General features: G+C 36.6%; 2 protein-coding genes and 1 long non-coding RNA gene across 3 annotated transcripts; 1 reads left to right on the top strand and 2 right to left on the bottom strand.

The window, feature by feature from the left end:
* Nucleotides 1-12: 12 nt before the first annotated feature.
* LOC147481365 (protein NRT1/ PTR FAMILY 5.6-like) lies at nt 13-4034 on the bottom strand. Its single transcript, XM_086580420.1, has 5 exons — nt 3905-4034; nt 2818-3084; nt 1958-2175; nt 1321-1868; nt 13-1144 (listed from the first exon to the last, which is right to left on the bottom strand). The coding sequence occupies exons 2-5, from the start codon at nt 2960-2962 to the stop codon at nt 241-243; spliced, it is 1815 nt and encodes a 604-aa protein (XP_086436546.1). The 5' UTR covers nt 2963-3084; nt 3905-4034; the 3' UTR covers nt 13-240.
* LOC147481363 (ras-related protein Rab2BV-like) lies at nt 3909-14886 on the bottom strand. Its single transcript, XM_086580425.1, has 3 exons — nt 14435-14886; nt 14177-14358; nt 3909-4612 (listed from the first exon to the last, which is right to left on the bottom strand). The coding sequence occupies exons 2-3, from the start codon at nt 14339-14341 to the stop codon at nt 4130-4132; spliced, it is 648 nt and encodes a 215-aa protein (XP_086436551.1). The 5' UTR covers nt 14342-14358; nt 14435-14886; the 3' UTR covers nt 3909-4129.
* LOC147481364 (uncharacterized) lies at nt 4619-13841 on the top strand. The gene is made up of 2 exons (XR_015206006.1): nt 4619-7515; nt 7944-13841. It is a non-coding gene; the product is annotated as an uncharacterized LOC147481364 (long non-coding RNA).
* Nucleotides 14887-16012: the final 1126 nt, after the last annotated feature.

The raw sequence follows: 16012 nt of genomic DNA, 5'->3' as shown, positions 1-16012 counted from the left end.
GCATATAGTCCGTTTCTAGGTAAGTGTACGTCTAGATAGTACAGAATAGATATGTAGGTATTTCAAAGTTACATTGCCTGCACAACTACTGACAGTCGGCCCACGTACTACACATACAGCATTAGTTATTTTTACGCCGATCGCGGTCTTTTACGCCCAATACATTACATCCATTATTATCCGAAAACAGTATACTTGATATGTAATGTCTATGAAGGTAAATCTTCTAAGATTAGGCCATCAGTCCTTGTTTTGAACAGCATCTCCGTGAGAATCAGCAGCACCGACCACTCTCTCGACGTTTTTGTAAGAATACTTTGTAGCCAAGAACAAATAGAGGCATAGATTCATCGCATTCATGACCCCTAACAAGAAATAGAATTTGTCCAAACGGCTGTGATTCAAGTCCTTGGCAAACCAGCTTCCTGCTCCGCCCGTACTTGTTAAGTGATCAACTATTGTTATCAGTAAACCACTGATAAAATCTGCAATCCCCAGTGCACTAAAGTACAGTGCTATGCCTAGACTCCTCATGGTATCAGGCACTTGATCATAAAAGAACTCTTGCATGCCAACCAGTGCAAATCCATCTCCTATACCATTGATCAAGAACTGTGGAGCCAACCAAAATATACTCATTGGAACAACAACATTCCCTTTTAGTCCCCCAGAGACAGTTACATGTCTCATTGCTACTTGTAGTCTTTTCCTTTCAATACCAGATGCAATGAACATGGACAACATAGACAACACCATGCCAATCCCAATTCTTTGGAGAATTGTAATGCCCCTCTCTTTCCTTGTGACTCTTCTTAATTTGGGTTCAAGGACTCTATCGAAGATGATTATAGAAAGTATCATTGCAATGGCAGCCATTGAAAACATAGAGGCAGGGGGGATTTCCAGGACATCCCCAATCTTTCGGTTCATGGTACTTCCTTGTTTAATGAAGAAAGTTGAGGTTTGTGCTAAACTCATTCCAAATGCCAAGGTGGAAAACCATATAGGAACCATGTTCACAACAAGCTTCAATTCCTCTACTTGACTTACTGTTGCAAGTCTCCATGGACTTCGTTGTCTATTTGTACTTGAAACGTCCTCTTCATCTTCAATATTTTCAAGAATGGCAGCCTTGTCAAGAAACCTGTAAAATTTGGTAGTTCAGTAGGATATGATACTTAATTACATCTACATTGGCTCACTTAACACCAGGATAAATTTTCTTTTCCCTGATATCATTTCAGTCACGTAATCATTCAACACTACCAAGTACCAAGGCAATTGATCGAATTGTAAAAGTTTGTGACGTTAATTAATTACCTAAGCTTATTGGTGTGGTGTAGAAGAACGCTCCTTTGGTTCTTATCAGAAAACGGTACTTGATACAGTTGAGCTGGATCGCAAGGGTATGGAAGATCTCTCTTTGCTACTGCTGCTACTAAAACTTGCAACATGGGTGTTAAAGGGCTACCCTGGGGTGCTCTATATCGGTAAAACGGCTTCCCCACGTAGAACATAATGATTGAAATGCCCATAACAACAGTGAGGATGACATATGAAGCAACCCAACTTACTCTGTCTTCCATGTAAACGATCACAGTTACACCAAGAAAGAGTCCACAACAAATTCCTGAGTTCCACCAGTTAAAATAGGACATTTTCTTCTTCCTTTCTTCGGGGTGATTATCATCAAATTGATCCGCTCCAAAGCTCTCCAATGCGGGTTTATGACCACCAGTGGCTACAGAGACCAAGTATATGGCAAGAAAGAAAACGACTTCATGGCTCCCCCGGGCTCTGTCACATGTTTTCACGTGACAAGGCTGAAGGCTTGGAATGAGTTGTGACATTGTCAATAGACAAAGACCCTGTTGGAATAACTGTCAGTTCACAATGCCATTAATCTATAATTTCAGTTCAGTTTCCTATATTGCTAAATGATCACAAAATGTATTACCACAACATAGATGGATGAGGATAGGAGAACCATGTTGAACCTCCCCAGGTAAGAGTCAGCAAGGAAGCCACCAATTAGAGGCATCATGGTTGTCACGCCGACCCAATAGTTCACGCTCCTCGCTGCATTTTTTATATCTTGGCGTATAACTTTGGTGAGATAAGTGATGAGATTTGTTGAAATTCCGAAATAGCACAATCTCTCTATGAATTCTATTACTGTTTCAAAACAGAAAATAAACAAAAAGTACGCCAGTCAGTAAATTTTTGGAACTCACCCCGATATGGAAACACCAGCAAAGGCCCAATCAAAACATCAATGGACTTTACATCTGATCAATTATTTGAGATTATTCTTTTTCAATCGTGATGGTGATACTTGCTATTTTAAGAGTAAGGATTTGCTCACAAATTGCAGGAATCAAAGCCCAAAAAAATACTACTGTAGTAATGTCTGAAGCCTAAAACAAAAAAAATCCATCAAGTATCATATTTATTCTGTTTCCACAAAATACTAGGAGCAATATACTGTATCCAAGTGTGGCTGGAAGCTCTTAGCTCTGGAACGTTGAAATGCTAAAGAAACTATGGTCCTACTGCTAATTAAAACACTAGATTATATTTTTCTGCAGTGAGAAAATAACAATCGAAACTATTGAAAACTGGTTGTAAGAAGAATACCAAAAAAGAAAACCCCCCCTGTAACTCGACCAGCGATACCTATTAGAAGATCAGGTAGCTCCCAAGAATTCCTCTGAATTATACCAACTGAAATTCTTGACACAGATCTATATATAATTCTACTTACGCTAACAAAACAAGTAAGCCTAAACCAATTGAAGCACTTTGCTTCTCACGCACCTATGATGAAGAGGGCAGCTTTCCACACACCAGTTGAAGCTCGACTAGGACGCCTTCCCTTATGATCCTGGGATGAATCATAAACCCATTTCTGCTCCTCCATTTCATCATCCTCTCTCCTCATTCTCTTCTGTTGCTCCTCCATCTTTCAGTACATATCATATAATCTCCTGGTTTCTGACTTGAATATATAGATTGGGAACTCTTTTGGTACTGGTGCGTTTGGATTAGAACGGCCGAAAGGTGTTACACTTGGTACTCTCCATCCTGGTTTGTCATTAATAGTTAGTACTCTCATTCACCAAATGCTGCATTGCATGCATGTATGCTTTTCTAAAGTCCGTATATGGAATCTTAGTCATATACTCATAATGTACCATGAATGAAGGTATACGAAACACAAATACATCATTGTAGCTAATATTGGTATAACAATAACTCTATCTACGCGTATTGGGGCCTTTATGAGTTATCATTACTTTAAAAAAAGTCATCCGCAAGACTTTCATGAGTGCCTTTCTTCCCATCAAATCATGCATGTACAGTTTATATATATTATGCTGAGCACAGTATGGTTCACTAATCGGTTTTGTACACGGGATTTATCAAGAAAAGTAGAAGAAAATGAAAAGACTAAGCAAAATGCTGAATGCTCTGTAATTTTGAAATATAAATAAACAGATAGATGTATTATCAAGGATATCCCTGTTATGCCATATTGTTTTCCATGACAAAAGATTGTATTATTCATTTATTCAAGTGTTCCACGAGGTAAATTGACGATGAAAGTGTCCTCGAACTATAATGATCATATTGAATAAAAATATCCTTGACAGTGGAAGCTACAGCAGCAATAGAAACAGAACAATGTTATTCTTATAGGGGTTTTCTCTTTTCTTTTTTTCATATTCCCTAATTGCACGTTTGCACTTATGCTCCAAATTACTTAAGGATAACGCAATCTTGTCGGTTGGACAGGAAAATCCATATGAATTGTAGACCCTAATGCAGAATTTAATTACAGCTGCAAAACGTACGAGGTATCTTCCTATCACATTATATCAAACTGCAAAAAGTAGGCACTTACTCCATAAACTAAATGGAAACATTTTCAACAAATCTCAGAGTCTTTGCAAATAACACTTCAAAACAAGTGGCTAGCGAAATGAAATACTTTGCTCCATTTAGCATCTACACGAAAAGATTATCAAAAATAAATGGATGACGTAAAAGATAGCACTTCCCAGGAGAGTAGAAAAATTCTACATGATTCTCATACAAAAAATGTTTTCTCACTGTTAAATGGTGTGGATCAAGTGGAACAACAGTTTTTCTTGTTCAAATTTCCAGGGGCATCAACGGCTATGGTAGTCCCTTGACCAGGGAGACCAGTTATAGATGCCTCTTGGGCAGCGAGTGCCTTCTTGCTTATAATGTGGTATATCTCCGTCAGAATCGTCTGAAATGCTTTTTCAATGTTCAACGCTTCCAGTGCTGATGTCTCAAGAAATGAGAGACCTTCCTTCTCAGCCAATACACGAGCATCCTCATCCTGGACAGCTCTAAGGTGGGTAAGATCAGATTTATTACCGACCATCATGATAACGATGTTGGAATCTGCATGATCCCTCAATTCACGAAGCCACCTCTGAACATTGTCAAAAGTTTGCTTCTTTGTTATGTCATACACCAAGAGTGCTCCAACAGCACCTCTGTAGTAAGCACTTGTGATAGCTCGGTACCTTTCTTGACCAGCTGTGTCCCATATTTGTGCCTTTACTGTCTTTCCTTCAACCTGATTTAGAAAGTCAAACAGGCTGCTGAATCAATTTTGAAAGCATACAAACATTTAAAGAGAGTGAGGCAGGAAAATATATTAAAAAATACAGGAAACACATTCTATTTTCCATAATCTAATTGTATAAAAGATTTTAGGTAGAGTTAGTTACTTTCATGCCGTGCATTAAAAGAACCAGTAAGACAAATTCTACTCTACCTGATTTTGTGATACACAGTAGATATTCCACAGAAAAACACGAAGCTATGTAACAAGAAGTTACAAAAAGGAAGAGAGACTCACGCTTGCTAGTCTAGTCCATCTGGAGTAAGTGGATTCTGGCTCAACAAAACCTCAATGGACTTGTATTTGGTTTCAAATTTTTATATAACTTCTTTATGTAAACGTATACATTGAGATATATATGTAAACTTAAATCAAATATTATAACTTAGTTTTTGTTCCCAACATCTTATGCATGTGGTTATGAACGTATCAGGGTGGCCTTGGTCAAACCTCCATGGTACCTTGTCCTTCCTCAGAGACATGGCATACAGGATTGCCCTCCATTGATTGAGATAATCACTGGCCAAATCTCAAATTGTAAGAATAGATTCCTCTCTAATGATATGAGATTCCACCTCATTGACTCTGTACTCTCCACTTTTCAGGTATACTACTTGGCTTAAGTCTTTCATCTAACCTTTTATGGAACTAGACTAAGTCTCAAAGATCTGTTCCAAGTGCTTCTGCTCAGGTTCAGAGAACTGGTATCACCAAGCTAGCATATCCTTTTTTTAGAACCCCTAAATTCTCTTTTTCCCAGGTGAAGGCGCGAACCAAACCCAAGACCTTGGGCCCAACCTCCCAAGTCTTGACCAGTCCGGCCACTGGACAGTAGAAACTGATACCAAGCTAGCATATCTTTGACACAAGTCAGCAAGCAAGAGGTGGATTGGGCATAAATCATTTGGAATCAAGCCCTATTATGGTTTTGTTTTCAAAACAGCCTACAGGAAGGCCTATGTACAGCATGGACACTTTATATTTTCAGAAACGTCCGTAACATGTCGGACACACAGACACACTATGCATATTATTTCAAACTAGGTTTTTATCAAACCCTAAAAGACTACACAATCCGTTAACATAGTCACCACTCCAAGTCTTGACCAGTCCGGCCACTGGACAGTAGAAACTGATACCAAGCTAGCATATCTTTGACACAAGTCAGCAAGCAAGAGGTGGATTGGGCATAAATCATTTGGAATCAAGCCCTATTATGGTTTTGTTTTCAAAACAGCCTACAGGAAGGCCTATGTACAGCATGGACACTTTATATTTTCAGAAACGTCCGTAACATGTCGGACACACAGACACACTATGCATATTATTTCAAACTAGGTTTCTATCAAACCCTAAAAGACTACACAATCCGTTAACATAGTCACCACTCCATTATATGCCACACATAGTAATTTATTTGTAAGGAGGCGCTTTATGAGTTCTTGACGTCATGAAATAGTTGTGTAACTAAGGATAGTAATAGTTTTCCTTTTAATTTAGCTGTGATCCCTGTTTTTTGCTTCATATAGGTCGGTGTGTCAGACACTGACACTCGTACCATCGTACGGCGTACCCTGTGTCAACGTTACTTAGTAAAAGCAAGGACTTCTACAAATGAGCATACTAATGTATTACTCCTGAATATAGAGGGATTTACAACAAACAAATTCCAAACAAATTCAAAAGGAAAAATAAAACAAATGGTGAAGAAACATCTCTTTAACTGTGATGGAAGATTCAGCTCAAAAAGCATCCTACTCAGCTATCTATTCTAATAAGAAAGCAAACTTCCCGTAGTAACCATTTTTTGGTTCAACAAGTTTGGTTAAAAAAATCAACTATATTATATACGCCTAAAGATTTGGCAAACTTATTCCCTCAAATATCTGCTGAAAATGCACTCTCAAAAGACAAACACCCTTTCGCCTCAACCGCCATTATTTTTTCACGGCAACTGCTCTCTTCTATCATCAATTCTCACATTCTTTGGAGATATCTAAGAAATTTTATTTTCTTCTTTTCTATACCACCGAAAGCTATTTAATCAGGGAATCTACTCTCCTTATAAGTTTCATCCCTTTTGTTTTTCTGATTTGGTTGTTGATAACGAAACTCTCGAAATCTTTGAATTTTATTTTAACTATTTCAAACAATTATCTTATCACGTACTATTGAGTGTAAAAAAAACACTAAGATATGTTTATATTGATTTTGAAGAAAAGCCCATTTCATTGAAATCATTTATTATACTGTATTGAATCATGTTATTTAAGTCAATACAAATCTTAGTGTCATTTTATCCCAGTCGAACCTTTTAGTATACTACATCAGTTTCGTTTTTAGTGCACTTAATTGGAATGGGCTACATGAAGAGAATATTATTGGTGGAAGGTTTCATGATCTTATAGCATATGCTGATTCTTCATTGTTTTCTTTGATAGATTTCTTCGCTCTTATTATGTGTTGAAAACTTCTCATATATGTCAACTTCTTTTTGCAGAGTTTCAAAGCTTCAAATCAAAGAGTTGTTGCAGTTGACCCAATCCAGAGGGTTATAGCTAGGGTGGTTTGTTCATGCTTTTCGCTTGATCCGCCCACTTACCATGACGTCGGTCTTGGACATCTAAAAAACTCCTCCAGTTAAGTTAGTAGATCATTAATTGCTAGAAACTTTTCTCTGAATGCAAACCGTTTCCATACATTGATGACCTCCTTGGTCATATTCATTCATGTGGTTGAACATGCATTACTACTCAACATGGGATTGAAGGAACTTGATGAGAAGACGCTATTCAACATACATAAGAAGTGGAGGACTGCTGCTGACGCCTTGGCACAACTAGCAGACCGTCCAGGTTATTGAATATTCATTCTCATTAACAAAGGTTTTTGTCTGTAATTTAATAAAGCCCAACCAGTCTTATTATGTAAACTCTAAATAGAAACAGTATCATTGTTCATATTGTACCATTTAAGCTTACAGCAAATGATACTTCTAACTGAAGTTTAAACTTAACCATTAAATGATAGTATATGATTGTTTTGTTAGCTGTTATATTGTGTCCAAATACCACTTTTTCATACTTTCTTTTCATTTCTGTTGCTTTTCCATCTCTTTGCAAAAACAAATTTATTGTAGGCAATCTGTTTTTCTATGTATTAAAAAATTAGTGATTAGTTCATTTGCAGGAGCATCGTGCGTGCTATTTTGCTTTTCTAGAATTCATTTGTAGGCATATCAATCATTCTAAGTCAAATGTTATTTAAGGAATTCAGTTTGCAGATGGCTCTTCATAAACACACGTACGTGGACTATGTGGTGCATTCAGTTTCATCGTAAGGAAGATAAAAACTGCTGATTTGGTTTCTTGAAGTCGATCACCATTCCTTCCACAGAGGTCAGAACACATTTCTTTATTCTTTAATAAATATTTCAATAATATGGAGTAATTACGTGCTCAATAATTCAGTTCAACTATTGCTAATATATAGAATTCCCACAGGGTTTGTACTTCCATTAGTTCCATAATTCTTTGTCCCCAATGAGTTGGTACTTCCACAATTCTTTGTTCCCAATGAGTTGGTACTTCCACAATTCTTTGTTTGTACAAGTAGGTCCCTCGCCATACTAGATGCCAAATTCATTATACCCCACAGTAACTCGGTTGGGTTCAAACCTACTACATTAATCCTATTTTTTCATTCTAACTGTCGTGGACTTAATTTGTATCCATTTTTAAAGAAAGGAATTGTACATTGTACTCAATGGGCGGACATATACGACATATATCCACATCATACACAACCAAAACAGTTTCTAATTTATAACGATGTAGTTATATATTGTCAAATTGTATGTATCGGGTTGGATCCCAAGTGTTAGTTCCATCATAAAATCGATGAACAATGGTTGCTTTAGAGAAATAGTTTGATCAAGGAGTGGTGTTGGAGAATAAGCACCTTTTGTGAGTTGTTGATTTTGCACATTCTGTAGTGACGACTCAAATCAGGTCATAAGGAATGAACCTAGCAACTTTAGAATTATTTGTTGTCTAAGGATTGCATTAGCAGTAAAGGTACTTGATCTAAAGATTGGATCCATGTGTATAATGCACATGGCAAGTCTACATTCAGTTTTTATGCTCAAAATGGCCTGCATGTCTTGATTGTTACTTATAATGTGACATATTGATTTTAGATTCCTTAACCACTATGAGCGAGTTACATTTAAAAACATTATTTTCTTACTTTTTTGTACTCCAGTTTTTTAATTTCCCTTTTTTCAGTTGCTATTTTGTGCTCATAATCATGGCCTCAATATTTTCAGGGTCATTAGACTGTCATTGAGGACAGTATCCCATCATAAAGGTAGGAATTATTTCTATTATTATTTTTATTATTTCATTGCATTGCCCAATCCTTTAATTACCAGCTTTTACATCCTTTTTTTTCACGCTATTATGCATTCCAGTTTTGGACGTATGTAGTTTTTGTATTCAAATACTGATATCATATACTATTGATTTTTTATTCATTTTCTTCATTGTCACAATTCTCCGTACCGATTGTTGGTGTACATAGACTGCTACTGATATCATCTACAATTCAAATACTGATATCATCTACTATTGATTTTCTATTAATTTTCTTCACTGACACAATTGTCTGTATTGATTGTAGGTGTACATCGACTGCTACTGCTACTGATTTGTACCTTGGATCTAATGCTACTGGAAGTATAGCTAGATGGATATATTTCTTGGAAATGTATGGTTCTTGACCATCTTAGCAGCAGCATTACGGTTTTCATGGCAAATTTCTTCATCAGTCAACTTTCCATCAGAAGGCATATACAGGGAAGCTCACAGGAGTGCATAGGGAATACAGTTTGGTCTAAATTCAAATCAGCGGAAAAATCCAAGCCGACACTAATTTTATTAGAGAATGGAACAGAAAAACAAAATGGAGCTAGACTGATATTATATGATATGGGTTTAAGGTTCTGAGCCCGAACTCATGTTCATTTCATGTGGTAGTTTAGCTGTGTTTTTTATTTTCACATTGTTACTTAATGTTGGTTGTCAAGTTTGACTAATAAACTACAATTTTTTTTTTTTCCTTTGGTGTGTAACTGTTTAATGTATTGATATTATTTCTGATTAATAATAAGAAGAAAAGGCACTATCAATTTATAGCGCAATCAGTTTTATAGTTCAGAAAGCTTTGTTCAGTCAATTAATATAGCACAATCAGTTTTATATTGTAAACAACAAGTCAACAACATATATTGCAGGCGCAACGCGCGTGCAGTTTTGCTAGTAAAGAGAACCAGAGAGGAAGTTAGTTGGGCAAGACTGGTTTTGGGTAAGTCAGTAAGTCCACAAATGCTTGTTCGCAAATTGGCAATTATTTACTTTTCTTTTTTCTGATAAATAAGAAAAATTGAATTGGTATAACTTGGAACATTAAATCAACACCAAGACCAATGGCAAAGACTATAATTCAAGGAGACGGTAACCAAACCCAAAAGCCCCTAGTCCACCTGAATAACCCCATCAAGGCTAAAAAGAAAGAAACATCAAGAAAAGAAAGATAAAATGTATATCAAAAATTCTTAACCATTCCTCTTGTTCGCCATGGGTCAAGAGAGAACTCCAAGCACTTGTTCTTTGAATGCATACACTAAACCTATCTGGAATACTTCGAAGAGGCTATGGCTATTACTGCTCAAGAAGAAAAAACTAATAGAGAGTGAATGGAACTTATGAGGTTGGTCAAGAATAAGGATACAGCCACTGAAATCAATAACGCTTTTATTTGTCCTACACTTCTACAATTACCCACATTTGGAAAGAGAGGAATCCGAGAATTTATTCCAACCCTGGCAAACTAATAAAGATGGACTTTTAATCACTGTTCTAAAAATTGGTTTAGGCGGCCGCCTAGGCGGTCTCTAGGCGCTAGGCGGTGCCCAACCGACTTAAAAAATCGGTGGACCGACTAGGCGGGTCTGGCGGACCGATTACGCGGGCTAGGCGAGTCTAGGCGGCCTCTAGGTGATCCAATCAATTTTTTTTTTTTTTTTTTTTTTTTTTTTTTTTTTGAATGATTAAATGTCGAAAAATAAAAGCCGTGTAGGCTTAAGATTTGAATGAGTTTAAAAGACTTAAGTCTAATGTAAATTATATGTCATTATAACAAAGAGTATGTTTTTATATGAAGTCAATATTCCTCAACTATTATGTATTTTTGTAATAAGTATCTTTGTTTGTGTTTATTTTTTGAGTTATGGTAAATGATTTTCTTCATTTCTTGTAGTATATGTGTGTATTACTATATATATTAGGAAAAAAAACCGCCTAGCACCTAGCCCGTCTAGGCATTGCCTAGAAGGCCTAGGCGCTAGGCGCTCTCCCACCGCCTAGCGTTTTTTAGAACACTGCTTTTAATAGATATCAAAAAATAAATCCAGTCCCAAGTAACTACTTTATCTGATTGCTATGATGATATAGCCCTTGCTGAGAACTTGGCTATCACTCTGCAGTACAAGTCCTAAATACCAATGCAAAATGGATGAGACCATCATCGAGGACTGCAAATATTGATGCCGACGGGCCTGTGAGCTCAAGTAGGTAAGGCTTCAGAGACTTAGTCAGAAATAAAGGAGATGTCTTGTTTGCTAGACTGATTGTAGCCATTCTAAATCAGTTTTTAAGCATGCTATTGTTGTTGAAGTAGAGGAAAGTATCAAACGCCAAATTGAGAAAGTAATAGGGGCTTCTGACTCAGCAACTCAAAGAGATCGGATTTGTGCATTGTGCATGTTTATGGACAAACCAACTCAGCAACTTACTTCTGAACAATTTTTCTATGTTTTCTATATGTAAACCCCACTATATTTTCCATATAAAGATGTGTGAGAGAAGGCAAAAATTAACTAAGGCCGCATAGTCTTTTCTCTCTTTTTCTCCAAACTTTCTTCTTCTTCTGATATTCAATAGTGTAAAGATAATTTTACTTTAATGTATGGTATGCAATTATACAGTATACACAGAGGGAACTTTCTTCCTTCACCCCATAGGAGATCACATTATCTACAACTAATTTGACGTTATCTAATTAAACGACTCGATATTGTAATTTGGTTCATTCATTTCATAACCAATCCACAGAAATAAATAAATAAATGCCCATTCTCTATATACTATTGAAGTTCATACATCTAGTGATTTAAGGAGAAATCGAGAGAAAATGTGGGTTTTGGCTGAGCATTAATCATTTTGAAAGTAACTTCATTTCCTTTCAAGGATGTTTCAGGTATTATCTACAATTTCAGCATCTTGTTTTCTCACATATCTAAAGTCAAACAAAGTGAGAGGTGGGGAGTAGTTTATGACGAGGGCAATGGAATCCGAGTCCCAATCTTTCGATAAGATGTTAGGCAGGTGCCTACATTGCCAATGGGTTAACTAGATGAAACAATTATATAAACAATAAACAACTTGCCTATGAGTAGGCCCTTAATGGCTATGGAGAGTCAAAATGAGTCCCAGCCTAGTCTAGCTGCTGATGCCATATTTCTTGGTAGAGCACAATAAACCACATATAATTCGTTCAGTACAGAAATGTCTATCTTGAAAACCATGTCATCTCCATCTTGGAGTCAATCAACTCATTGGCAATCAAGCAACAATCAAGAATTTGCCTCATTTTGACAAAGGCATTTTGATAGTTAGAGATGATACCGCCATGACTGCCTTCAATCTCATAGCAAGAACCTTGGTGATAATTTTATAAACCTTCTTTGAGTTCCTCAAATCCTTCCTTTTTTGGTATGAAAGTGACAAAAGTAGTATTAAGCCTCCAATCGAAAAAGTCCTTTTCAAAAAAGATAACACATCGGCTATCATAGAAGCCTCCAACATTTATTGTAAAATGCTAAAGGGAATCCGTCGGGTCCCGGTGCTTTATCTCCCTAAAGTTCAACAATAGCCTCTTTCACCTCTTCTTCTAACAGAAGGGCTTCCAACCTTAAGCTATTTTGCACAGATTTTCCATCAAGGTTAATCCCTTCCAATACTGGTCACGATCTATTCAGTTCTTTGTAGAGAATTTCATAGAACCCACCACATGATTAGCAACAGCCTCCCTATCCTCCACTAGCATACCTCCAATACAAAGTTTTGAAAAATCATTGGTTCTTCCCCTCACCTTTTCCATCTTGTGGAAGTACTTTGTATTTTTCTCTCCTTCACCAACCACCATTGCCCTTGATTTTTGCCACCATTAAGTCTGATCCATGAGAAAAAGAGAATTTAAAACCTTCTTAATATTTGCTTCTTTCCTCCACCTCATCTATTAGACTATCGTCTTACGATCCAACAATGTCAACTCTTCTAATTTCATCCAGATCCTAGTGTGAACACCTCTATGTTTCACATCTTGACCTTCCTTTTGAGACTACTTAACATATTCCAAATGACATGACCGGCATTCCCATTAAGATCAAAAGACTCCCACCACTCCTTCATCAAAGGAATAAGGCTCTCCTCTTGAAACCACGTCATTTCAAATTTAAATAGCCTAAGACCCCCCCACCCCACCCCCCTTCCTTCCTTCTTCTCACACTATAACAAAATTGGGCAATGATCCAATAGACAACGCTATACTAAATAAGGCTTTTGATCTTCTAAGGCTGTTAACAACTAATTTCTCCCACGTGAAGATTATATTATCAGGTTCTGCAGCTCGTTATTGGAGATATCAAATGAAGACTCCCTTAAGTTTATATGAAGTTCAAAGACATGTTCTGGAAACAAATTTCCACAAACCAACCAAGGATGGCAAGCCTCCATTGTTCCTCAACATTCTATCTTTCTTCCTTGTTCCCTCATCAGCAAGGCACAAATCCACCAAATTCCCTCATCAAGAAGGCTTAAATCTACTAATATGCTAAGTCACATTGACAAGGATATGCATGTGAGTGTCCGACACTGATACGTAACATCCAACACAGAGACCTATATAAAATAGAACACGGGGACTCACCTAATTAAAAAGAAAACTATTTCTATTATTTAGTTCCACAACTAATTCTTGGGCTCAAGACTTTACAAAGCGCCTCCTCACAAATGAACAACTATGAATGATGACATGTTAATAGATTATTATCTTAGCCTTATAGGGGTATAGAAAAAACTCTATTTTTAATTCGCATGCACAACGTGTCCTTGTGTCCAAAACGAGTGTCAGGTTTTTTTTAGAATATGAAATGCCCATGTTATTTAGCTAATACTTTATGGGTACCTAAAACCTGATTGCCTAGAATCCTTTGCAGGATCCTATAATAAATCTAGTCCAATTGAATTATCAGATGATAATCACAACCATCAAAGTAGCTAAAGTCTTTAACAAACGAGTTTGGTGACCATCAATAATGATTTCCAGATCTATTAATTTAAATATATATATATATATATATATATATATCAAGATTTGAATTAAAAGAGAAGTGACCTGCAATGTCCTTGTTGCAAATTCAACACCAATAGTGGATTTAGATTCCAAACAAAACTCATTCCGAGTATAACGCGAAAGAATGTTGGATTTTCCAACACCAGAATCACCAATCACTACAATCTTGAAAAGATAGTCGTAATCTTGATCCACCCTATGACCCATAATAATTCTGACGTCACCTAAAAAAATAACACAATCCATTTTATTATTAATTAATAAATAATAATAATTTATTATCCAAAACACAAAACTTACCACAAAACGTTGATGGGGAAGTGATTATTAGATCCGCGTTGAGTGTTTTTGAGGGAAGGAATTTTTTTGTTTGGACAAATTAAGGGCCACCCTACAAAAACGGGCTAAATTTGAAACTTGAAAATTGAACAACTTTTTTATGTATACGAATTACGAACCAAGTACCACTCGCCACGAGGTCAATTAGCTAATGGGCTTAATTGGGTTGGACCTATGTTGGGCTTTGACTCTGTAAGGTGATTCCAGGGCCTAGTCGAAGGAACAAATAGATAATTAGTTTGCTAATAGCTGCTCACAACTCATAATGAAAAAATGACATAGTTAGTTTTCGGGAGGTCTAGTTGTAAGTGTGCAGTATTCCACTCAGTCTCGTATTTCACTACATCAACAAAGTTATGTCATTTCTTTTTTATCAACAGCTAAACGTGGAAACATTGAAGGGTTTAATTTCATTCTTACAACTTTTTTTTCTCTAACATTAACATTTACACCGTCACTATTTGTCTAAGTGAAGCAGTGAAACACCTACCCGTAGCCAGCCTATTATGCGTATGAGAATCATTGGAGGGCAGCACGCAAGAAGAATATCCACAGCCCCCAAGCTAAAAAAATACTTTCACCCCCATAGTATAATTTTAAAGTTCCATTACTGCACCTCCTAATTTTTTTTGCCAGGTAACTTTTAGTCTACACATACTCTTGTGCACCTCTAGAATTAGAATCCTGGCAGCAGCAAACATTTAACTTCATATCTTTTCGACTTTTTACACTCCAAGAACACCACATTTTCACGTCATACACGACAATAGTACAGTAGTAATTGGTATCGAAATTGCGGTCTGGTAACATCAAAATGTGGTGTTTTTAAGGTGTAAAAACTAAAAAGATCTGATAAATCTCCAAATCCTAGTAAAGTGCTACCCTACAAGGCTACAAGTAACAGGGGACTGTATGTCCTGTGTTCTCCAATAAATCAGAAAGGCTTGCGAAAAAATATTTATATGAGTCATTAGACAATTACAAACAAACATTTGAGATCCTGTTCCCTACTTGCGAAGACAAGTTGTACTGCTTACAATAATCTAATGCATCCACGTGTGGATCCCTCAATTTTCTCTAAAACAGCAGACAACTCCACCAAAAACAAAGTACCACAACATTAAAATCTCATACGAGATCCAACAATGGAAATTTCCAAGTGACCACATGATAGATTCGTTATAGGAACTTGCAATTGCAAACCTCTATAAAGTACACTCAATCTCTAAAAGGGCTTATAGGATCTTTAGTGTAAACATTCTAATCTTCAAAATACACCCTATTACTCTGTAATGGCTACGACTCTTCTAATTTGCTTGATCTTAGCTGATTATCTTGTGGTCCTAGCCATGGCTACCATACATGTTAAAACTGTACCAGAGCCTAAAATGTTAAGTTTTGAGGATTCTCTAAAGGTGGCACCACAACCTACACAAAAGCTAGACAAACTTCAAGATTTTAACAAGCACCAATCAAACTTCAAGTTCTTAAGTTTCTCAATGTCATCAGTGCTTAGTCGTTCAAATCCAAAACCAGTAC

This window comes from Coptis chinensis, chromosome 8 (genome assembly GCF_015680905.1).
Source record: "Coptis chinensis isolate HL-2020 chromosome 8, ASM1568090v1, whole genome shotgun sequence".
In the NCBI taxonomy this organism is placed as follows: domain Eukaryota; kingdom Viridiplantae; phylum Streptophyta; class Magnoliopsida; order Ranunculales; family Ranunculaceae; genus Coptis; species Coptis chinensis.
The sequence above is the reverse complement of the archived record's forward strand: the minus strand, read 5'-3'. Positions and strand labels throughout refer to the sequence as shown.

What these genes read in the sequence shown, in the direction of transcription:
- LOC147481365 (XM_086580420.1), bottom strand. Translation starts at nt 2,962, where the DNA reads ATGGAGGAGCAACAGAAGAGAATGAGGAGAGAGGATGATGAAATGGAG. An exon ending in AGCTGCCCTCTTCATCATAG is followed by an intron (nt 2,176 to 2,817) that starts GTGCGTGAGAAG and finishes GTTTTGAAACAG; the next exon opens with TAATAGAATTCATAGAGAGA. An exon ending in CCTCATCCATCTATGTTGTG is followed by an intron (nt 1,869 to 1,957) that starts GTAATACATTTT and finishes TTATTCCAACAG; the next exon opens with GGTCTTTGTCTATTGACAAT.
- LOC147481363 (XM_086580425.1), bottom strand. Translation starts at nt 14,341, where the DNA reads ATGGGTCATAGGGTGGATCAAGATTACGACTATCTTTTCAAGATTGTA. An exon ending in TTGCAACAAGGACATTGCAG is followed by an intron (nt 4,613 to 14,176) that starts GTCACTTCTCTT and finishes TTTCTAAATCAG; the next exon opens with GTTGAAGGAAAGACAGTAAA.